Genomic DNA, 23469 nt, shown 5'->3' with positions numbered 1-23469 from the left:
AAGATCACTGAAATAATGTAAACAGGTCATTTTATGGCAGGGCATACATTAAGTTTATTTTCTAGGCAAGGAATGTATTTGCAATGTATTACAATTCATCTGATCACTCTTCATAACAATCTAGAGTTAATGAAAATTGCCACTATAAAAACCTGAAACAGCAAACTTTGTGAAAACCAAAATTTGTGTCCGTCTCAATCCTTTTAGCCACCTCCGTATATTGTACACTGTCCATTGTACTTTTGCACATGCTATCCAGGAAAAAAGACATTAAATTAGGTAACCACATGCAGTGTTTTATAGCTAGTGCTTCCACAGGGTGCTGGTTTGAGTGGTGGCAGCTTTGACTGTAATGGCCATGGGTGGATGGCTTTGCTTGAGAACTGTGGATTAATCCCTTTGGTGATTTAAGACGTCTACTGTAGCACATTTTTGTACAGGCCTCTATGAAACTTGCTGTCATTTGGGGCAATTTATCAAAAGTGGGGGAATAAAAACTGTATAAGTTCACACAGGTAGATTTGATTGTAAATTCACAGGGTATTTCCTGTTGCGAATTTAAATGTGGGCATGCTGTTCCCAGCAGAAAGTTTGCCGCAGACCAAGTCAATAGGGAGCGGTGGATTATCCGCTGCCGAATATCAGCCTGTAGAGAGCCCGCCCACATTCAAACTCTAAGCACACTGTGAGTTTGCAATCAAATCCGCCTGTGTGAATGAGCCCTTACAATAAAGTCAATGGGTAGCAACATCAGCTGCAGTAAAATACACGTGTGAACATACCCTGAAAGAGTAACTGTCTTTTATGCCCAGATGAACCAATCACAGCTCAGTTTTTATTTTACCAAAGCATGTTAAGAAAAAAAAGATGTGCTCTAGTTGTCCTGTGCAACTAGACAATTTTTTAAGACCATTTTCACTTATATATATCTTTTTAATTTGCATCCCCTTTCTGCACCAGTCTCTTTTTTTCATATTGGGTACATAAATAGGTTGTGGACCATTATTGTTTTCTTCGTTAGGCATCGTGTGAACATAGCCTTACAGCAATTAATAAGGTAGATATGATAATAAACCATTATTATCTTCAGAGACTCTGCCATCTCTGATATTTAGAACTTTCCACCCTACAACCTCCCTCTTCTGACAGAGGATATGTTTTTTGGTACTGCATAACTCCTTCAACCAATTCTGATGGCTGAAAGTCCCAGGACAACCTGCCATTGGGAAGAGGAATCATTTACTATCATGAAGAGGGGTTATTCAGCTGTGAATAGAATAACAAAAAAAAAAATAGACAATTTTAGAGAATACTGTTTTCTAAAAGTGAACTGTCCAAAGTAGTCTTCTTCTATGAAGATGAATGGCAGTACAAAAATGCATATAAACAGGACTTTCATACACTTAGAATAGTTGTATACTGTAGCTATTGCGAATAGATGATGCTGTGCACATAGCACCTAAACAGTGATAATGATAGCTGTGGACATAGCATTGTGTTTAATGGTATTGTACTGATGTTGCATATAACAGTAAATGTTCTCTTTTGCATATAACTGTAAGGACACAGATAATGGTGGCAGTGCAGGTGGCACTATCTGCCACTGACACAGTGAAATGGTAGCTGTGATCAGAACTAAGAATGCTCCCAGCAAATACGTCCATAGGTGACCAATAAATCAACTAAGGCCAAAAGATATTTGGCATTCATCAGACAGGTATACATTAGTGTATTCTCAATTTCCAAATAGGAATATGTAGCCAACCAACTCAGTTAGATCCTCTATTGCATGTTCTGTCAGAAATGATTGACAAGGTTGATCAGCATGCAACACAATTTTGATAAAATCATGGACACCGGGACAAAAACCCAATGGGCTACCATTTACATTCAACAATAGAGATGAATAACCCTGTTGTGAACATTACCCATATATTCTCATATAAGGTGGGACCTGCGTATACATAAAGCTGTAAAGACTAAGTTTAAGTAATTGCACATGGAACAGTGGGGTATGTGCAGTGTAACACTGATACACAAGCTTTGCCTAGGACAAAAGTAATAGCTGTACTGGAGATACAGCCTTATACTAGTACTGTAACTTTGTTTAGGACACAAAGTGTTATATGACAATTTGTGCCATGGAGCCATACATTAATAGCCAGACAGAGAATCTGTGATGCACTGAAAAATATGGGTAGTAGCCATTTAGATGTTTTTGATAGAAACTAACTGAAATGGTAGCATAGCATACAGTACTGGTCCATTCATAGTTTACTTGAGGAGATAACAAATAATTTTGTCTGCTTAATTGTTAATTTATTTTTTGTCTTAGTTTTTAATGCTTTATGGAGCGTCTGATTTTCTTCTCAGGTGACACTGCAGTGTACAAGGATAACTGCTACTGGATCCTTGGTCGAACTTCTGTGGACATTATTAAAAGTGGAGGTTACAAAATCAGTGCCTTAGAAGTAGAGCGACACCTCTTGGCCCATCCTAGCATTACAGGTGTGTAAAGTACCTGCATTAGTGCACTAAACTTTATTAAAGTGTACCTCTATTGGTTTTTAGACAAATCATTATTATGCAGCACTGTGCACTATAGTCATGTGGTGTTTTCCCCATTCCCCAATGCTCTATTTTTCATATTTTTCTTTACTCATTAGAACCAGACACTCTGTTTTTATTTTGTGTCTTGTTAAAGAGCACAAGATAGGGAATAAGTGTTTGATTGCGGGGGGGGGGGGGGGGGGGGGGGATTCGACAGCTGGGACCCCTTGCGATCTCCAGAACGGGACCCCGGCTCTCAGAAAGAGTGTTCTGTAGTGTGCTGCAGTCTGCACGTACTCCATTTATTGCCACTAAAATGCCAGAGATACCCAAGTACAACACCTGATGACACATTCCCTTTACGTTTTTTTGTTCTCTTTATAGATGTTGCAGTAATCGGAGCTCCAGATGCAACATGGGGGCAGCGTGTATCAGCCATTGTAAAACTACGTGAAGGGCATACACTCTCCTTGAGGGAACTAAAGGAATGGGGAAGGTAAGCAGGTGGTAGAGATAGAGCAAAAGGTGCCATATGTCTAAAGGGGATACTTTCTTCTTCCAATTCCTTAAAATTGGGATCAATATCAATTCTATAAGAGTATTTCAGTGATGGCAGGCAAAAATCATTAAATATTAAGATTAAGCCCCATATATAGTTGCCTCTTAATGTGTGTAAAAATACTTACAAATATAATGCATAGCACATACCTGTAATCATGTAAAAGCTTTAACTAGTAAATCATAGCCAGAAACTGAAAGGCAGCAGGTTTAGTTTTAAAGAATACCTGTCACCAAACTAAACTTTTATACAGTGTCCATATTAGAACATCCTCTGGCATCGTTCCTCACTCTGTCATACCTCAGACTAAACTGCCTCGTTCCTCCTCCGTCACAAAAACTTCATCCTACCTCAGCTGAAACTCCTTTCGTCATCACACAAAACTCCCACCTCCCTGAGTGCTCAGCATAAACTCCGTCAGGTACCAGCTCTCAGCATAAACTCCGTCAGGTATCGGCTCTCAGCATAAACTCCGTCAGGTATCGGCTCTCAGCATAAACTCCGTCAGGTATCGGCTCTCAGCATAAACTCCGTCAGGTATCGGCACTCAGCATAAACTCCGTCAGGTATCGGCACTCAGCATAAACTCTGTCCGTTATCATCTCTCAGCATAAACTCCGTCAGGTATCATCTCTCAGCACAAACTCCATCAGGTATCAGCTCTCAGCATAAACTCCATCAGGTATCATCTCTCAGCTCAAACTCCATCAGGTATCATCTCTCAGCATAAACTCCATCAGGTATCATCTCTCAGCATAAACTCCATCAGGTATCATCTCTCAGCACAAACTCCATCAGGTATCATCTATCAGCATAAACTCCATCAGGTATCATCTCTCAGCATAAACTCCATCAGGTATCATCTCTCAGCATAAACTCCGTCAGGTATCAGCTCTCAGCATAAACTCCGGCACGTATGAGCTCTAAGCATAAACTCCGTCAGGTATCAGAGCTCAGAATAAACTCTGTCAGGTATCGGCTCTCAGCATAAGCTCCATCAGGTATCGGCTCTCAGCATAAACTCCATCAGGTATCAGCTCTCAGCATAAACTCCGTCACGTATGAGCTCTAAGCATAAACTCTGTCAGGTATGAGCTCTAAGCATAAACTCCATCAGGTATCAGCTCTCAGCATAAACTCCGTCAGGTATCAGCTCTCAGCATAAACTCCGTCAGTTATCAGCGCTCAGCATAAACTCCGTCAGGTATCAGCAGTCAGCTTCAGACATCGGGTGCCGCACATCAGGTATCAGCCCTCAGCATAAAACTCCATCATACATCAGCCTCCAGCCCTCCGCTGTCAGACATCGGTTGTCATACTTCAGCGGTCATACCTCGGGTATCAGACATCAGGTCTCATACAGATTTTCATGCTGGGGCGGCGGCGCAAGCAAAGCCTATTGTCATATGTACTTATGCAAACGAGCTACAACGGTAGGAGACCTGCATGATACAACATGTTCATCCGTCCCGGCGGATTACTTTTTATCATGCAAACCAGTTTGTGAAGGAAACGCCCAGCATACCGGATCTTCATCCATCCCCTGACCAAGTCGGATCTTCATCCATCCCCTGACCAAGCACCTGGAAGGACGAATTGTTATGCACAGCGGAGCTGGGTCGCAGCAAGCTTTATTCTACTTGTGTGACAGGTAAGAGAATTTTAATTACAGCTAAGATATTGGGGGCATATGGTGGGATACAGGTAAAGTGGTCTAGTTACATTCTTCCAAGGCGCGGGAACTTTAATACAGGATTCTCGCCCCAATGTGCACGCACCTCATGTCTCAGATAGCGGTCAGAGCAGGGAGCAGGCCTCAGCGTCTCCAGTCTCCCTCCTTGTCTCCCAGTAATATTCATCAGCCATGATGTCTTTATTTGTACACAGGATTGTCAGGATGCGGTAGCCCTTCTGGGTGTCCCTCCTGGCGGTCTAGGGGAGGTGTGTGTGGCCTTTTGGTTCCTCACCTCCCTGCAACCCCTGGGCATCTTGGCTTCGGTGAAGATGCCATCAGTATACGGCTCCTCGGCTGATACCTTGGTTAACGCCTATGTTGAAGCCAGGAGCATTTTCGTCCCCTTAACTTCGGCGAAAAGGGGCATCAAACCTGGATCCTTACAGGTGCCTTCTGGCCCGGAGGTGAAGGGTAGGTTTCTTGGTGGGCCTCTCTCCTGTTGGAGAAGGGCTTAGCGATTGACCGCATCCTTTGTGCACGTTTTTTTTAGTGTGACCCGTTTGCACTTTTTCTTGCACTTTGGGTGATAGAGAGGACTTGCTCGGCTATTCATCAGCAATGCTCAGGTACTTTGTGTATTGGAGTACTGTTTGGGGGGTGGTACTGGTTTTTAAAGGGCCAGGCGTTTGGCGGCCATTTTAGATGAATTAATGGTGCAGCACTTTAATACAGGAGTCTTGCCATGTGCTCGCACCTCATGTCTCAGATAGCAGTCAGAGCAGGGAGCAGGCCTCAGCATCTCCAGGCTCTATCCTTGTATCTGAGGTATATTCATCAGCCATGCTAAGGTATTTTGTGTCTTGGTGTAGTGTGTGTGTGGGGGGGGAAGGGGGGGTAGTACCACTTTAATACAGGAGTCTTGCCATGTGTTCGCACCTCATGTCTCATATAGGGGTCAGAGCAGGCTACAGCATATCCAGGCTCTCTTCTTGTCTCCCAGGTATATTCATTAGCCATGCTCAGGTATTTCGTGTTTTGGCCGTCTGTGGGAGTGATCCCTGGTTGAATATACCTTGTAGACAATATTTTTGGCACACAATATTACTGGTGTCCTATCATTTGATTGCACTTACTTACCTCTCAAATTTTAAGAGCGTTATCAAAACCTGTGCAGAGGAAAATCTGCTGCGTTGCCCATAACAATCTGATCGCTTCTTCAATTTCTCAGAGGCTTTTTCAAATATGAAAGAAGGAATCTCATTGGTTGCTATGGGCAACTCAGCATCTTGTCCTCTGGACAGGTTTAGAGAAATTCCACCTAAGTGTTCCTCATCTGCTTAATTTCCTTTGTATGTGTTGTTAGTTTTGGTATCCTTGTCTGGTAAAAGGTCATAAGGAGGGAGGACCTAGGCCCGGGTTCTAGTGCAATTTTTCTTTTTCTTTCCTACCTACTACATCTGTTAATGTTTTATCAATGTTGATCAATCCAATGTTTATCCTTTTTTATAGGAATTTCTTAGAAATGGCTGATCCTAACAAAGCTGTACAAGATTATGAAAAATTACTACAAGACCTTCAATATGGTAATGTTTTATTCTGCTATGTTTGAAACACCATTTTATTTTTTTAAATAATCTTTTTAACATTTTTTTTTTTTTTTACCAATTAGGGACGTTGACCAAAGTAGCCTTTCATAGCAGTTAATGTATATCAAGGTAAAGCAATATAATCCCCAATTTAATTTTTTTTTTTTTTTTTTTTTTATTTGATTCTATTTTTTTTTATAATCTTAGTCAAATAATAATATAGAAATCGTTTAATGGGTTGTTTAAGAAAATCATGTCAAAATGTTAATATTTGCTAGTGAAATTTCTAAATATTTCATTGCCTTTTAGTTAAGGTTTCTTACTACCATCAACCATCATAACTTATCGCTGATCCATTTTTCTCCCAGATCTATGTCATGTGATAGTCTCACTCATAATGTAATTCTCTGTAGTATGACTGGATGACGGCACATACAGTATGGAGAAAAAGCTACCATTTCTGCAACTTTCCACAGGCTTTGTTCTATTGATTGTCTGAGGTCACAATAGTCTTTGATGACTCTAATTGTAAATATGTTGATATTTCAAGGGCAAATGTTTTATTACATACAGTTAAGCTTTTAATTTTCTTTTCCAAATCTTTTAATAATTTTTTTTTTCTTAAGAAGCATTACATAACCTTATAAGGGCATTGTTTCATCAAGGATACACCCACAAGAAGATGTTAATCATGCTACACATTAAATATCAAATTAAATTCTCGTAAGTAATTTTTTTTCTGCAGTCCAGATATGTAAAAATATCAGATGTACTTAAATTACATGTTATCTCTAGAATTTAATGTCAACATTATTTATTTATCTTTTTTTTTTTTTTTGCGGTCAACACAAAGATGTCCTGACAGACCTATAAGGGCAGTACAGGTGTTTATATGTCTTAATTTACATAGAGATATATTTTAAAATGGGGTAGTGATATTTTGTTTACCTTCTTATTTAAACTGGTCTCCATTTAAAGAAATAAGAGCAATGCACAAGCAGATTAGAGAAGTTATTGGACTTAAACCCTGCTATAGGTACTCTGTTTTAAAAGTTTTCCTTTAGTAATATTTTCAAATTTATAACACAAAATAATTTTTTTCTTAATCATTTCTTTAGAAAAGATATTCATGAAATCATGAGGGAACTTGACAATGATGGACTGAGGAGACGTCGACCAGGACAATGATATTTGGCACATAGATGGTAAGTATTGTAACGGAGCTGGATGTGGATCCTCTAACCTGTGTGGCTGATGACTTGGACCGTATCGGGGAGCGGAGTCTAAGGTGCCTCTGGTCTTCACCAGAGCCTGCCGCAAGGCAGGACGGGCTTGCTGCAGCAGGCGACACCCAGGTCGCTACCCCCGACACAGCTCGACCACACAGGTAGCTGGGCAAGGCGAGGTACTGAAGGATGAAGGCAATAGCATAGTCAAACGTGGCAGAAGGTCAAGGCAGGCGGCAAAGGTGTGGAGTCTTAATAACTCAGCGGAAGGTCTGGAAACACGAGTAAGGCTAACAGGCTATAAGGGTCGCTTAATCTCAGGTTAGGGGCACTGAAGATTTGGCAGGGAAGTGTGGGAGGTGCAGGGACTTATAATGTGGTGTCAGGTGCAGTGCGGCCAGTGCAGCCCTTTAAATCTCAGAGCTCCGGCGCGCGCGTGCCCTAGGAGACGGGGAAGGGCGCACCGGAGCTGAGAGACAGAGACAGCAGAGCGAGGTGAGTGACTGGGTGAGATTCACATGCGGGGGCATCCCACGATGTGAATCCCAGCCCCGTCGGCAGACGGAGACACCGGGACACTGCGTTCACGGCTGGAGCTTGCAGCCAGAGCGCAGAGCATAACAAGTATTACTGCTTTTATAATCACTATTGATCCTCATTGTTAATCACTTAATGCAAATTTTTTTTGAAAAATTTTAATTAACCCCTTAGGGCCTATTTTCACCTTAAAGTGGTACTCCGGTGGGAAACATTTTTTTTTTTTAAATGAACTGGTGCCAGAAAGTTAAACAGATTTGTAAATTACTTCTATTAAATCTTAATCCTTTTAGTACTTTTTAGAGGCTATATGCTACAGAGGAAATTCTTTACTTTTTGAATTTCTTTTTTGTGTTGTCCACAGTGCTCTCAGCTGACAGCTGTGTCCGTGTCAGGAACTGTTCAGAGCTGCATAGGTTTGCTATGGGGATTTTCTCCTGCTCTGGACAGTTCCTGATACGGGCATCAGGTGTCAGCAGAAAGCACTGTGGACAACACAAAAAAGATATTCTAAAAATAAAGATTTTCCTTTGTAGCAAACAGCTGCTAAAAAGTACTGAAAGGATTAAGATTTTCTAATAGAAATAATTTAAAAATCTGTCTAACTTTCTGGCACCAGTTCATTTAAAAAAAAAAAAAAAAAAAAAAGTTTTCCACCAGAGTACCCCTTTAAGGACTCAGCAAATTTTCGTTTTCGCATTTTCGCTTTTTCCTCCTTCCTTTCTAAAAAATCATAATGCTTTCAATTTTGCACCTACAGACCCATATAAGGGATTGTTTTTTGCATCACCAATTGTACTTTGCAATGACATCACTTATTTTAGAATATAACCTGCGGCGAAAGAAAAAAAAATTATTTGTGGGGTGAAATAAAAAACAAAACACCATTTTGTAAATTTTGGAGGCTCCCGTTTCCATACAGTGCAATATTTGGTAAAAATGACACCTTACCTGTATTCTGTAGGTCCATACGGCTACAAGAATACCCAGTTTATATAGGTTTTATTTTTATTTTAATACTTAAATGGGCACTCTCTTTAAAACTAATTTTTGCTATTGCCCTCCTTATTGTAAATAAAAAATATTTCTAATATACTTTGTTTAAAAAAGAATAAGTTTTCTTTGTTTTATTTGTGCTTAAAAAAGCTCAAGAGCACATTTTCCCCCATCTCATACAAAGACTTTGGACCGAAGCCCAAACACAGGAAGTGCAGCCTGGAGTGCTGAGGGGGGGTGTCCAACCAACAGCATATGGCAGTTAAGTGTGAGAGGAGTTATGATTGGATGAGGCTTGACACCCCCCCCTCCCCTCAGCACTCCAGGCTGCACTATCTGTGTTTGGACGTTAGTCCAAAGTCTGTGTATAAGATGGGGGGAAAATGTGCTCTTGAGCTTTTTGAAGCACAAATAAAACATAGAAAACTTCTTTTTTTTTTTTTTTTTTTTTACCAAAGTATATTAGAAATATGTTTTATTTACCATAAGGAGTGCAATAGCAAAACATTTGTTTTAATGAGAGTTACCCTTTAAAAAAAAATTATAAACTACATGCACCAAAATTAGTATGTTTAAAATTGGCATCTTATGACCCCTATTACTTTTTTATTTTTCCATGTATGGGGTGGTATGAGGGCTCATTGTTTGCACCATCATCTGTAGTTTTTATAGGTAGCATTTTTGTTTTGATGGGATTTTTTGATCGCTTTTTATTAATATTTTTATGGAATATGAAGTGACCAAAAATGCACAATTTTGGACTTTGGTATTTTTTTACTTGTACGCCATTGAATGTGTGGTTTAGCTAACCTAATATTTTAATAGTTCGGACATTTACACACTCGGCGGTACCACATATGATTATTTTTATTCTTTATTTCATTATTTTATTTAAAAAATGGAAAATGGGGGGTGATTTAAACTTTCAAAAAAAAATTTTTAAACATATTTGTTATCGCCGCGTGCGTAAATATCTGAACTATTAAAATATAATGTTAATGATACCGTACGGTGAACGTAAAAAAAATAAATAAATAAAAAGCACTAAATTGCTGCTTTTTTTATAACATTTTATTCCCCCAAAAAATTGATAAAAAATGTATTAAAAGTTTTATATATGCAAATATTTAATCAATAAAAAGTACAGATCACGGCGCAAAAAATTTGCCCTCATACCGCCGCTTATGCGGAAAAATGAAAAAGTTATAGGTTTTCCAAATAGAGGGATTTTAAACGTACTAATTTGGTTAAAAAGTTTGCGATTATTTTTTAAGCGCAACAGTAATACAAAAGTATGTAATCATGGGTATCATTTTTATCATATTGACCCAAAGAATTGTACATTTTACCGTAAATTGTACAGCGTGAAAACGAAACCTTCCAAAATTTGCAAAATTGCGGTTTTCTTTTTAATTTTCCCACACAAATAGTATTTTTTTGGGTTGCGCCATACATTTTATGGTAAAGTGAGTGATGGCATTACAACGGACAACTGGTTGCACGAAAAACAAGCCCTCATACTAGTCTGCGGATGAAAATATAAAACAGTTATGATTTTTTGAAGGCGAGGAGGAAAAAACGAAAACGTAAAAATAAAATTGTCCATAAGGCCATAAGGGGTTAATGTTGGCTAAAGTTTTAACACATCACTAATCCATGTTACTTTAATTTGATAGGTAATCACAAACTACGGTTTTATGGTTTATTATTTATGTCATATCTTAACTCTATTGGTTAGGCCACATCCTGAAACTATTAGTGATAGTTGTATGATTCCGTAGGATTTAGATACTTTTAATTTGTATTATTTAACTTTGTACATAGTGACCTAGATTTAACAACTATGCTAATATTTTTAGAATTTTTGTCATTGCCATTGAAATTATAGGAGTTGGCTGTGTGTGTGTTTTTTTATTTTATTTTTTATTTATTTTATGTGGTTCATTTTGCCTATTAGTATTATTAAGGACCAACACAATTATATTACAATAATTTTAAGTTTTTTTTGTCTTATGAGCTCACCTGTTTTTTCTTGAGCTATGCTCTCACACGCCCTTCATATACACCTATGAAATGTATGCCACTGTGCTAGAAGTAAATAGACGCACTGCCAAACATTCATGTAGTATGTCTAGAAGAGTAGGTTCAGACTGTGGAATCCCCAGTAGGAATATTTATGTCTAGAGATTCTGAGTCGTTCCAGCACAGACTGAATCAGCCAGCACTAGGATCGCGGGTACATTTCAGTCTCAAATAGACTGCAATGTGTTTTGTGAGGATATTGGCCTGAAATTTGAGCCACTCCATTATTTATGCAGATAATTTAAAGCATATTTTCCATTCACAAAGTCTGTTCTGTTACGTTTAACCCCTTAAGGACTCCGGGCGTACCTGTACATCCTGAGTCCGCTCCCGTTCTATAACGCGGGGACACGCATCATAGTGGGTCGGGCCGGGACCCGTAGCTAATAGTGCGCGGCACTGATCGTGGTGCAGCATGCTATTAACCCTTTAGAAGCAGTGTTCAAAGTTGAACGCTGCGTCTAACGTGAAAGTAAAACGTTGCCGGTTGACTCAGGGGGCTGTTTGGGATCGCCGTGGAGAAATCGCGGCATCCCGAACAGGTGTAGGACACGAGGAGGGTCCGCTTACCTGCCTCCTGGTGTCCGATTGCCAAATGACTGCTCAGTGCCTGAGATCCAGGCATGAGCAGTCAAGCGGCAGAGTCATTGATCAATGGTTTCCAATGTAAAAGGTCAGTGTGTGCAGTGTTATAGTCCCCTATGGGAGCTATAACATTGCAAAAAAAAAAGTGAATAAAGATAATTTAACCCCTTCCCTAATAAAAGTTTGAATCACCCCCCTTTTCCCAACGTGTAAATAAAAATAAACATATGTGTATCACCGTGTTCGGAAATGTCCGAATTATAAAAATATATTGTTAATTAAACCGCACAGTCAATGGCGCGTGTGCAAAAAAATACCATAGTATATTTTTGGTCACTTTTTATATCATGAAAAAATGAATAAAAAGTGATCAATACAAAAAATTAGACCTCATAGCGCCCCGTACGCGGAAAAAAAAAAGTTATAAGCGTCAGAAGAGGACAATTTTAAACGTATACATTTTCCTGCATGTAGTTATGATTTTTTTTCCCAGAAGTACGACAAAATCAAACCTATATAAGTAGGGTATCATTTTAATCGTATGGAACTTCATACAAAAAAATGTACTGCGTAGAAACGGAAGCCCCCAAAAGTAACAAAATGGCTTTTTTTCTTAAATTTTGTCGCACAATAATTTTTTTTTCCGTTTCGCCGTAGATTTTTGGGTAAAATGACTGATGTCATTACAAAGTAGAATTTGTGGCGCAAAAAATAAGCCATCATATGGATTTCTAGGTGCAAAATTGAAAGGGTTATGATTTTTTAAAACTAAGGAGGAAAAACGAAAGTGCAAAAATGCAAAAACGCTGAGTCCTTAAGGGGTTCAAAGTTCTTGAAGTGTGAATTTTAGATCGTAACAACCATTCACTAGCTTGTACATGTTAGCATACTTCATTTCTGCCTGCTATTCCAAATTCGAGTTGCAAGCAGCAATTCTGTCATGTGAACCTAGCCTAAGGTATATTAAATGAATTTTCCTCTTATTTTTTTTTTTTTATTTTAAAAACTATCTGCTTAATTTAAATAATAAAACGTTACTTTTTTTTTCCATAACAGATTTTCATGACTTGTTATGTGGCTTCATGTGGCAACATCAAATTGCAAACCAGACTTCATTGCCCATTATTTTATTGATCCAGATGATAATGTAAAATCTCTGCCATCATACCCAATATTTCTAATTGACTAAATATTATAGTTAAAATTTTTTGGTTTCATAATTTTTTTAAAACTTTTATTCTCATTTTAGATTGTCCACGAGAAGTCAGAGCAGACAGAGGAAAAGAAAACAGGTCTGTTGCTGTAATACAAACCTCTTTCTGTTATCGTCATAATGACTCTTTATCAGGACCTAACAGTTTTCATTATGGCAAGTTTGTACATAATCAGGTAATTAAAAAAAACATCTCGCCTACAAAATAATTTATATTAGCAAAATTTTAGAGTTTAGCAGAGAATGACTGAGGGTTCAGGGGTTTCTTCATGAAATCAGGCTTTTTCTAAAGCTCCTGTACTGCAGAGAATTGCTTGTTTAGCACTCTGTACTAAACACTATCATGCTATTGTCCAGATAGATGGACAGTCATTTAAAATGCCATAGCAAGATAAGGCTTTACAGTGTGTTTGTTACTGAAATGAAGTGTGTTCTTCAGTGCTCATGCCAGGCAAACTGAGATTGCCTATATTGGGAGCAGTGAAAGAACAAAACGAACTGTGCATGCTGCTACTTATATATATTTTTAAGTTTTATCCTTTAGTTAAAATGATGATGTTCAGATTATAAAATAATTAACGATTCCATTTTCTTCCTCCAGCGGGGTGAGTACTTAAACGGGTTTCAAAAAAAATCATGGATTTGCACCTGGCAGAATCATTTTGAGGTAATTTAAGTTTATTCTTGGTTACAATTTATGCTTTCTATCACTGTTATACACAGTTTTGGCTCTGAAAGCAACTCTTTATGCTCTACCATCATACAACATAATATTGAATGCTCAGACCATGCTGATATAACTTTTTTATGTTACGTGGTACAATCACTTATAAGGTTGTTAACCCCTTAAGGACCAACACAAGTAAACCTGTACGCCCCTGAAAGACCAGGCCTGTTATTTTTAAATCGGAGATGTCTGACTTTATTAGAGAATAACTCTGGTAACGTTTTTCCAATCACGATAATTCTGACATTGTTTTTTTTGTCACAAGTTGTCCTTCATGCACATAGTAAAAGTCAGCCGATCTCATTTGTAGTTTATTTATTTATTTATTTTTTTACTATGCAAAAAATCATGAAATTTTTTTAAAAAATTACGATTTTTTTGCTATTTTAACACTAATAGGTTGCAAATATTTATACTTTCTGACCAAATATTTTATGAAACATATACTTTAAGATGTCTACTTTATTTTGAAAGCATGTCTTTTGTTTTTAATTAACATTTTAAATGAATTAGAAGCCTAACAATTTCACTTGAAATTTTCAAAATCTGAAAAGTACATCTTTTTTTTTATGTGGTATGCAAGGTTTGCAGAAATTTGAAGGTGGTAGAACATAGGATCTCCCCCCCCCCCCCCCCCCCAAATGACCCCATTTTAAAAATAAGTCCCCTCAAGGTATTCGCTAGGGGGTACAGTGAGTATTTTAACACCATTGTTCTTTGGCAGGAATTATTACAAAGTCAATGTTAAAATTTAAAACTTTGCTTTTTTTCACAAGTGTATCAATTGTGGGACATATTTTTTGTACATTGCTTCTGATATTGAAAGAAATGCACCCTATATTTTATTGAGCTGCTCGTCCCGTGGCCGCACTTCATGCCTGCAAATGGTTTTAGTTGCCAGAACCATATAGAACCCCCACAAGTGACCCCATTTTGGAAACTACACCCCCTAAAGTATTCACCCTGACCAAAAGTGAGTACTTTGAGTCCTTTTTGTGTGGTTGGAATGGTTACAAAATCAGTGAAAAAATGTAAATGTTCTTATTTGGTTGCATGGCCACATGGTGGGACCCAAAAGGAGAGGAGCCCTATTTGGCTTTCAGGATATCATAATGTATTATAGGTCGCACTTCATCTTGCAAAGCATTCCAGCTGTCAGAACAATACTGCACCCCCAGAAGTGACCCCATTTTCAAAACTAGGCCCCCTAAAGTATTCACCTAGGGCAAAAGTAAGTACTTTGAGCCCTTATTGTGAATTATTTCAAAGTCAGTGGGAAAAAAAAGAAATTAGCTTTTTTCCCCCACAAATTCTTTATTTGTGGGACATCATTTTGGTAAGTCGCTTTTGAAATGGAGGAAGTGCACCCATATTTTTTCACGCTGTTCGTCTCTGGCTGGGCAGTACCCCAACTTAGGCCATATCTGGTTGCCTGACCGACTGGTAGGACCAAGAAGGAGAGGAGCCCCCTTTGCCTTTCAAGGCATCATTATACGAATTATAGACCCCACCCCATGCCTGCAAAGGATCGGAGCTGGCAGAACAATACCGCACCCCTACAATTGTATTGGCTGGACCAGGGACCACTTTGATCGGTCCCTGGTCAGCTAGCAGTGACGCGTGGCTGTAACATACTGCTGAAACGCAGTATGAACAGGACGCAGTGTAGGGTCACATAGAGCACACCGTGCGAGATCACTGCTGTGGCGGGGTAGCTCAATGTGTCCGCTCATGACTGCCGGCGGGAAATCCGCCGCTATGAGTGGACACACAAAGCTACCTAGCCGCAGCAGGGAGCACATTATTGTGACTGCTGGCGGGCATCCGCAGCATGTAATATGCTGCGGATGTGCGCCGTGTGATCCTACACATTATGTATTTTTATTTTTGATTATATTTATTTAATAAATGTATTTTTATTATTTTTTTACACTTTTTTACATTATTTAAAAAAAATGTTTACACTTATTGTTTTTACACTTTCTTTTTTACACTTTTAGTTTATATTTTTTACCCTTTTTTTTTTAATGCTTTGGAATACTTAGTGTTCCAAAGCATTGCAGTTATATGCTGTCTGACAGTTTTACCCTGGCAGGCAGCATATCAGAACGTGCCTCCGGCATGTCCTGACAGGCAATAACTGGGGCAGACCTGGTGGTCCTAGTAAAGACCCCCAGCTGCCCAGGTAACCAGCAGCCCCCTGTGATCGTTGCGGGGTGCTACAGGAGTGAGACAGAGGGAGCCCCCTCCCTCTGTCAAAACTCCTTACAGCTCGTGGTCGCTTCTGACCGCGGCTGATAGGGTTAAGCTGCTGGGACCGAAGTTTTCTTCGGTCCCGGCAGTGCGGCAGGTCCCCGCCCGCCGGGGATCACGCACAGCACCCTACGATTGCACGGCGGGGTGCTGCAGAGAAGACAGAGGGAGCTCCATCCCTCTGTCATAACGCTTACAGCCCACGGTCACTTCTGACCACGGCTGTAAGGGTTAAACTGCCGGGACCAAAGTTTACTTTGGTCCTGGCAGTGCGGCAGGGTCCCGGCTATGTGTTACAGCCGAGTCCCTGCCGCGATCTTGTGGGTGCACTGGGCAGCACCCACGAGAACCATGGACGAGTATACACGTCCTAATGGCGGAACGTGCATCCAGCCTGGACGTGTATACATGTCCATGGTCGTTAAGGTGTTAAAACCAGACACACTAGTAAATCACTTGAGAATCTCACTTCCAAATGATTAACCCCTTAAGGACCTGGTGTTTTTCCGTTTTTGCATTTTCGTTTTTTCCTCCTTACCTTTACCTTACCTAACTCTTTCAATTTTGCACCTAAAAATCCATATGATGGCGTATTTTTTACGCCACCAATTCTACTTTGTAATGACATCAGTCATTTTACCCAAAAATCTACGGAAAAACAAAAAAAAATTATAATTGTGAGACAAAATTGAAAAAAACCAAAACGCCATTTTGTAACTTTTGGGGGCTTCCGTTTCTACACAGTAAATTTTTCAGTAAAAATGACACCTTCTCTTTATTCTGTAGGTCCATACGATTGAAATGATACATACCCTACTTACATAGGTTTGATTTTGTTGTAACTACACTGTCATAACTAAATGCAGGAAAATGTATACATTTAAAATTGACCCCTATAACTTTTTTATTTTTCTGCGTATGGGGCGGTATCAGGGCTAATTTTTTTTCGCCGTGATCTGAAGTTTTTAGCGGTACCATTTTTGTATTCATAGGACTTATTGATCAAAAATACACTATTTTGGACTTTTGAATTTTTTTGTGCGTACGCCATTGAACGTGTGGTTTAATTAACAATATATTTTTATTCGGACATTTCCGCACGCGGCGATACCACATATGTTTATTTTTATTTACACAGTTTTTTTTTTATGAGAAAAGGGAAGGGGTTAAATGATCTTTATTCACTTTTTTTTTTTTTGCTATGTTATAGCTCCCATAGGGGGCTATAACACTGCACACACTGATCCTTTACATTCATCAATGGTTTCTCATAGGAAACCATTGATCAATGATTCTGCTACTTGAATGCTCATGCCTGGATCTCTGGCACTGAGCAGTCATTCGGCGATCGGACACCAGGAGGCAAGGTAATGGACCCTCCTGCTGTGTCACAGCTGTTTGGGATGCCGCGATTTCGCTGCGGACATCCCGAACAGCCCCTGAGCTAACCGGCAATGATTTACTTTCACTTTAGATGCGGCGTTCAACTTTGAAAGCCGTGTCTAAAGGGTTAACATCGCGCCGCACCGCGATCAGTGCCGCGCTATTAGCCACGGGTCCCGGCCGTTGTTAGAGGCTGGGCCCGACCTGCTATGACACTGGGCCACGCCGTGGCCTCGTTTTATAGAACGGGAGCGGACTCATGACGTACCAGTACGTCATAGGTCCTGTAGGGGTTAAACATTTCGGGGAGATTTATCAAAACCAGTCCAGAGGGATAGTTGCCCATAGCAACCAATCAGATCGCTTGTTTCATTTTTCAGAGGCCTTGTTACAAATGAAAGTAGCAAGCTGATTGGTTGCTATGGGCAACTGCACAACTCTTCCTCTGGACATGTTTTAATAAATTTCCCCCTTGATATTTTACATCACACACTATAATCTCTAAATGTGGCCACACTATAATGTCAACATGTGGCCCTGTTCAATTCAATGTATGGTATTCGATGTAAAATCTTCATAATCCCTGTTCTACCATCTGACAAGTCTAGTGGACATGCAGGTCACTTAAATTTTACATATACTGTTTTAAATTGTATATAAACATACATGAATATTACTTGAATGCAGAAGCAATGCACAAGCTTTATCCAAATATAAAAAGGAATTTAATAAAATTCTTCTTTCCTTACTAAAAACAGGCAATGTTGGAGTCACAGATTTTGGAACTATCAAATCCTGTCCATATGTAGTTATTATTAATTAAATTTTCTATATATTTTATATCAGCCTTGTAGTCAAATAAACCAAATGGAAGATTAATTAATCAACCCCTTTAATGTCACTAGCCCTTTTGGTCATAAGTGGGTACTCCAGTTTAGTTTTTTTTTTTTTTTTTTTAAACACATTGTCTACAGTATTGCTTTTTGCCAATTATTCCAAATGAGCTTGATCGCGAGCATATGGATTGGAATAATCACACAATAAGGGACAAGGATATACTAATGGATATTATGGAAAACAGGGTGTACATTTTTTTGCTCCCCCTAAAGGTAGTCATCATATCGCTATTAGAATTTTTATGTTTTCATTTTGAAACATGTATGCTGCGATTCTTCACAATTAATAATCTTTTATTAATTTCATGTTGTGAAAATCAATTACTTAATGTGGATCAAAACCTTGTTGAGTATGCAAAGACTTTAGCGTGCAAGAAAGGTGTGCCAATGTAGGTTGCTAACACATCGTTCAGAAGTCACTGCTCCATTATCCTCAAAAAATCTGGACTGGAAAGAATAGGTTGTGTAAATGAAGCCATGGCTGCTTACATTTACCTCATGAATCACATTTTGGATAAGCTCAAGTCAGAAACATTATGTATGCCAATCACATTTAGTGAAACATACAAAATATAAGATCATGTATTTGCTTACTAAAAAAATACTGTTATTTAATTTTCTTTGGCAAGGGTACAAGATTTAGCTAACTGGCTACTAATGAAAACTTGTGCAGAGGAAAAGACCGTTTTCACTTAGTAACCATTGACAGAAATTAGAATATTAAATTGATCGAGAAAGCTATAGTCCAGTACAGACTATTCCTCTACTATCCTGCGGGGGCTGGCAAAAACATAAAAAAAAATTTTATTCACCTTCCCTTCCCATTGAGTGCCAATACAGCTGATAGTTCCTCTGGTCCATCTTTTTCCTAATTCAGTTTGTCCTGAATGTAATATGGCACTGCAGCCTATCACCGGCAGCAGCAACGATGTCTCACCTCATCTGTATATAGGCTGAAGCGTTGTGTGGCTATACGGGTAAAAGGAAGTAGGAAGAAGATGGTCCGTAGGAAATATCAGCTATATCAGGGCTCTTTTGGAATGCAGGAACGTGAATGATAGTTTATTTTCATGTTTTTGACAGCCCGGACAGGAAAGTACAGAATTTTTTTTAAATTTTTTTTTTGTGTGTGAATTTAGTTCCTATGTAATGTAAATATTTACTTTGTACTTATAAACCAGTTCTCGGTATTGATGTAAGATTGTGTCTCAATCCTTAATAAATATAAGCATTTGATGTGTGTGTCTACTACAATAATGAATTAAAAATGTGAATAATGTTTGGCATTATCCTTTTTACTTATTTAAAATGTTCATTTATTCCTCATATCGATGTAGGATTCTAGTTTCAATGATTTATCATTCATTTACAGCTAGGATTTGTGATCTATAATGAAAAGGTAGTTAACAAGGTTACATGATTACTCAAACACCAGTGTACCATATTTTCTAAAGAAAATGGTCATTAATACCAATATACAATCAAATTTCCCAAAAAATAAAAATCATGGAGATTTATTAACACCTGTCCAGAGGAAAAGTGGCAGAGTTGCCCATAGCAACCAGATTATTATAATTTTTTCAGAGGCCTATTGAAAAATCAGAGAAGCAATCTGTTTGTTAGGGGCAACTCAGCAACTTTTTCTTTTGGACAGGTATTGATTAATCTCCCCCCATGAGTATAAGCTCTTTTTCATGGCCTGGTTGAAGATCGGACTGGATTCCAGTGATAAGGTTTTTTTCCTGAAAGGTAATCAAGCATCAGCTTTTTCCATATATTAAACTTTTCAAAGCATTATTTAGGGTAAAATCTTCATCCGCACTATGCGTCAGAGACACTTCTTCTCCCAGTGATGGTAAAGATAAATTTAGAAACTTCTCCACACTGAGCCAGTAACTTGTGCCCTGTGCTGGTAGCCCCACTCACATAGTTCCAGCATGTCTGTCAGCGACAACCCTTTGGCCTAATTGACTGGCTGCGTCATCGAGAACATATGGAGCAGAGCAATGACCCGGACCGTCATTCAGGCCGATGTTCAGTTGTTAACAGCTATGACAATACTAATGCACCACATTTATATCCTTATTAATCCCTTTCAGCTTTTTCACTTGTGGGTCTATAAATATGTTGATACACAAGCAGTAAATTACTTAACTGTTTAATAAATTATATTGCTGGTAAAACAGCCAATTAGATTTTAACATACGTTGTTATTGTTGAACATCAAGTTAAGTGATGACACAGTGTGGTAGATTAATTAAAACCTGGACAGAGGTAACATGGACAGAACACACAATCAAATTGTGGGAGATTTAGCTAAACCAGTCCAGAGTTAAAATTGCTGAGTTGGCCATAGCAACCAGATGTAAAAAAATAAATTATCTGATTGGTTGCTATGGGCAAATCAAGTATTCCTCGGGACAGGTTTATAATAAATCTCCAACATTGTGTCCCTATTTTATTCAATAAATATTCTTTGTAGATGTGTATATACATACACACCCAGTTTTGTAACGGATGTGTAGGTCAGTTAGTGATTTCCTATACTTCCTATACTATACTATAAGGTTGAACTGTTTGATTTCCAGAAGTTACAAGTTGAATTTTAAATATTTTTTATTTTGTAAACACTTAGTATTTCTTCAATATATGTTCAGTGGTTTGAAGACCTGAAGTGTATAAATAAGTGTTAAACCATTAAATAAAGATTCATCCAAAAAAAAAAAATACAAACATGTTTTTTTATCCACTGACTTTTATTACACATGATAGATTACTATATATAAATTTGTCAAATGGATTATTGATAAATGCTTTAAAATATTACATGTATAAAAATACAGGCATAACATGTAAAAGGAATAGTATTTACAAATTAAGACAATGTCACGTACAAGCCATAAAACAGTATAAATATTGTATATACCTTTATCGTGTACTTAAGTCTACTTTTCACTTGTCTACAAATTTATGATGAATAAAGTCAGACGGGTTCAACAGAATGTGTCTCCTTCAGTGCAACATATAACCTATTTGTGAAGGCCTTTTTTGCACACAAATGCAATATAATGGTTATGGTGACACAGAGCATGTAGCACATATATATGTAAACATGGACTCTCATCTTGTGAAGTCTGTGATGTAGTTTAACAACATCAGCATATGAATAAAGAAAAATATTGGCCAAAGATACAAATTTTGTATGCGCTTGTAAAATTATCGCACAACAAAAAAAGCTCAAAATAAAGATTTCAGTAGGTAATCCTGATTTTGTTCTTTTTAAGCACAATTCACTACATTTTTCGATTAGGCCCTTACCTTGAAAACAATTGACATTAAAATGGTACTCCGTTTGAATTATTTTTTTTTGTTTAAATCAGCTGGTGACAAAGTAAAACAGATTAGTAAATTGCTTCAATGAAATAATCTTCATCCTTCCAGTACTTATCAGTTGCTATATGCTCAACACTAATTTCTTTGCTTTTTGCAAAATAGCTGAACTAACTGTGACTTAAAGCCAGATAATTAAAATGAATAAAAAATGAAAAGGCAGTTAGCATTAACCCCTTCATGACCCAGCAAATTTTGATTTCTGGCTCATGTTTTTTTCCTCCTTACATTCTAAGACCCATAACTTTTTTGTTTTAGACTAACAAAGTTGTACTAGGGCTTATTTTCTGCGGGATGAGTTGGACTTTCCAATGATTTACTTTTACTTTTATATCACACAATGTATTACAAAGCCAGAAAAAAAATTATATGCAGGGCAAAATTGAAAAAAATATGGAATTGCACAATTTTGTAGGGCAATAATTGTTTCAGAGTTCAAAATACGGTGAATCTGACATTCCATATTTATTCTTTGGGTCAGTAAGATTCCAATGATACCAAGCTTGAATAATTTTTGTTTCTTTTTATTGTTTAAAAATTGAAACTTGAAATATATTTAAAAAAATTTTATTAATTACCATGTTCTCATTCATATAACTTTTTTATTTTTCCACCTACAGAGCTGTTTTAGAGTTTGCTTTTTGCGCTATGAGCTGTAGTTTTTAACGCTATCACATTTGTGTAGTTCTGTTTTTTTTTTATCACTTTTTATTATACATTTTTTGGGATGTAATGTAACCAAAAATCTGCAATTTTGGCATTTGGAAGTTTTTTGCATTTATGCTGTTCACAGTGCAGGATCAAAAACATAATTTAATAGTCCGGACAATTACGCACGCGGTGATACCAAATATTTGTATTTTTTTTGGTTTGTACAGTGTTTTATAAAAAAAAAAAAAAAAAAAAGGGAAACGGGGAATATTTAAATTTTTATTAGGGGAGGGATTCTTAAAATATTTTTTTTAAATGTGTTTTACTTTTTTTTTATACACATTTTTTTCATTTTTTGGCATCAGATGGTTTACATAGATCAATGTAATGCTATTGCATTACATTGATCTATGAAATCTGTGCTCGATTGCTAAGGGCTGCCAAAGTGAGCCCTAAGCAATAACAGAGCCAGTGAAGATGCTGAGGAGCAGGTAAGATCTCGGGCTTCCCTAGCATCCCATAGGCGCCCCCTCCCCGGCAATTACATCGCGGGGGGGCTATGGGACCACTAGACATCAGTGAATAGTGGCATTTTGTGTTTAAATGTTGTGATCTGTATAGATCACTGTATTTAACCAGTTAAATGACGGACCTCCAATGGATCGCCGAAGTCAGTCATTATCGGCAGATGTCTGCTGCTGATGGAACATCTCCTGGTCTTTACGCGGATTAATTTATTAGTTACTTTACAACTCTGTCGTAAGAGGTCCCCTCTCTTCAGGGATCTATACTCACCTGGTAACGCTTTAGAGATGGACCCTACACTTGTTTGAGGGATAGCGTCATCCCTCTGCTCATAAAGCAAAAATAAAAGACGAATAATGCACGCCGTTTTTCAACTGTAGGGTCCGTGGATACAGTATTACCTGCTGAGTGTAGTTCCTTTCACAGGGGACCAATTAAGACCAGGATAAAAAGAAATTAATAAATTCATAGCCTCAACAGCCACACAAGCAGGAACATCTCCCAGGGACGTACAGCATAACCCTTTGGCCTGAAATAAGATGGTTAATAACAATTGTCAGGTTCAATGTAATAGACTAAAAAGTTGTCAAAATGATTAGTATGAAATTACTGGTATGGCCGATAGAAGCACTTGA

General features: G+C 38.1%; 1 protein-coding gene across 3 annotated transcripts in view; it reads left to right on the top strand.

Annotated features, from left to right (window-relative positions):
- The window catches only part of ACSF3 (acyl-CoA synthetase family member 3), a 142951-nt gene that overhangs the window by 103657 nt on the left and 15825 nt on the right, over window positions 1-23469 (top strand). Inside the window, exons 8-12 of one of the 3 annotated variants that reach the window (XR_008845155.1) lie at window positions 2374-2508; window positions 2935-3046; window positions 4610-4760; window positions 6294-6367; window positions 6454-6516. Coding sequence is in view for 2 of the 3 variants with exons in the window: in XM_056526044.1 (XP_056382019.1) it covers window positions 2374-2508; window positions 2935-3046; window positions 4610-4616 (254 nt within the window). In the remaining variant the exon portion in view is untranslated. Of the gene's footprint in view, window positions 1-2373; window positions 2509-2934; window positions 3047-4609; window positions 6258-6293; window positions 6368-6453; window positions 6517-23469 lie in introns of those variants that run through there. The other 2 variants (XM_056526044.1, XM_056526043.1) reach the window with 2 other exon arrangements.

This window comes from Hyla sarda, chromosome 6, assembly GCF_029499605.1.
Source record: "Hyla sarda isolate aHylSar1 chromosome 6, aHylSar1.hap1, whole genome shotgun sequence".
Lineage (NCBI taxonomy): Eukaryota > Metazoa > Chordata > Amphibia > Anura > Hylidae > Hyla > Hyla sarda.
This window is presented reverse-complemented; position numbering and strand designations above follow the sequence as displayed.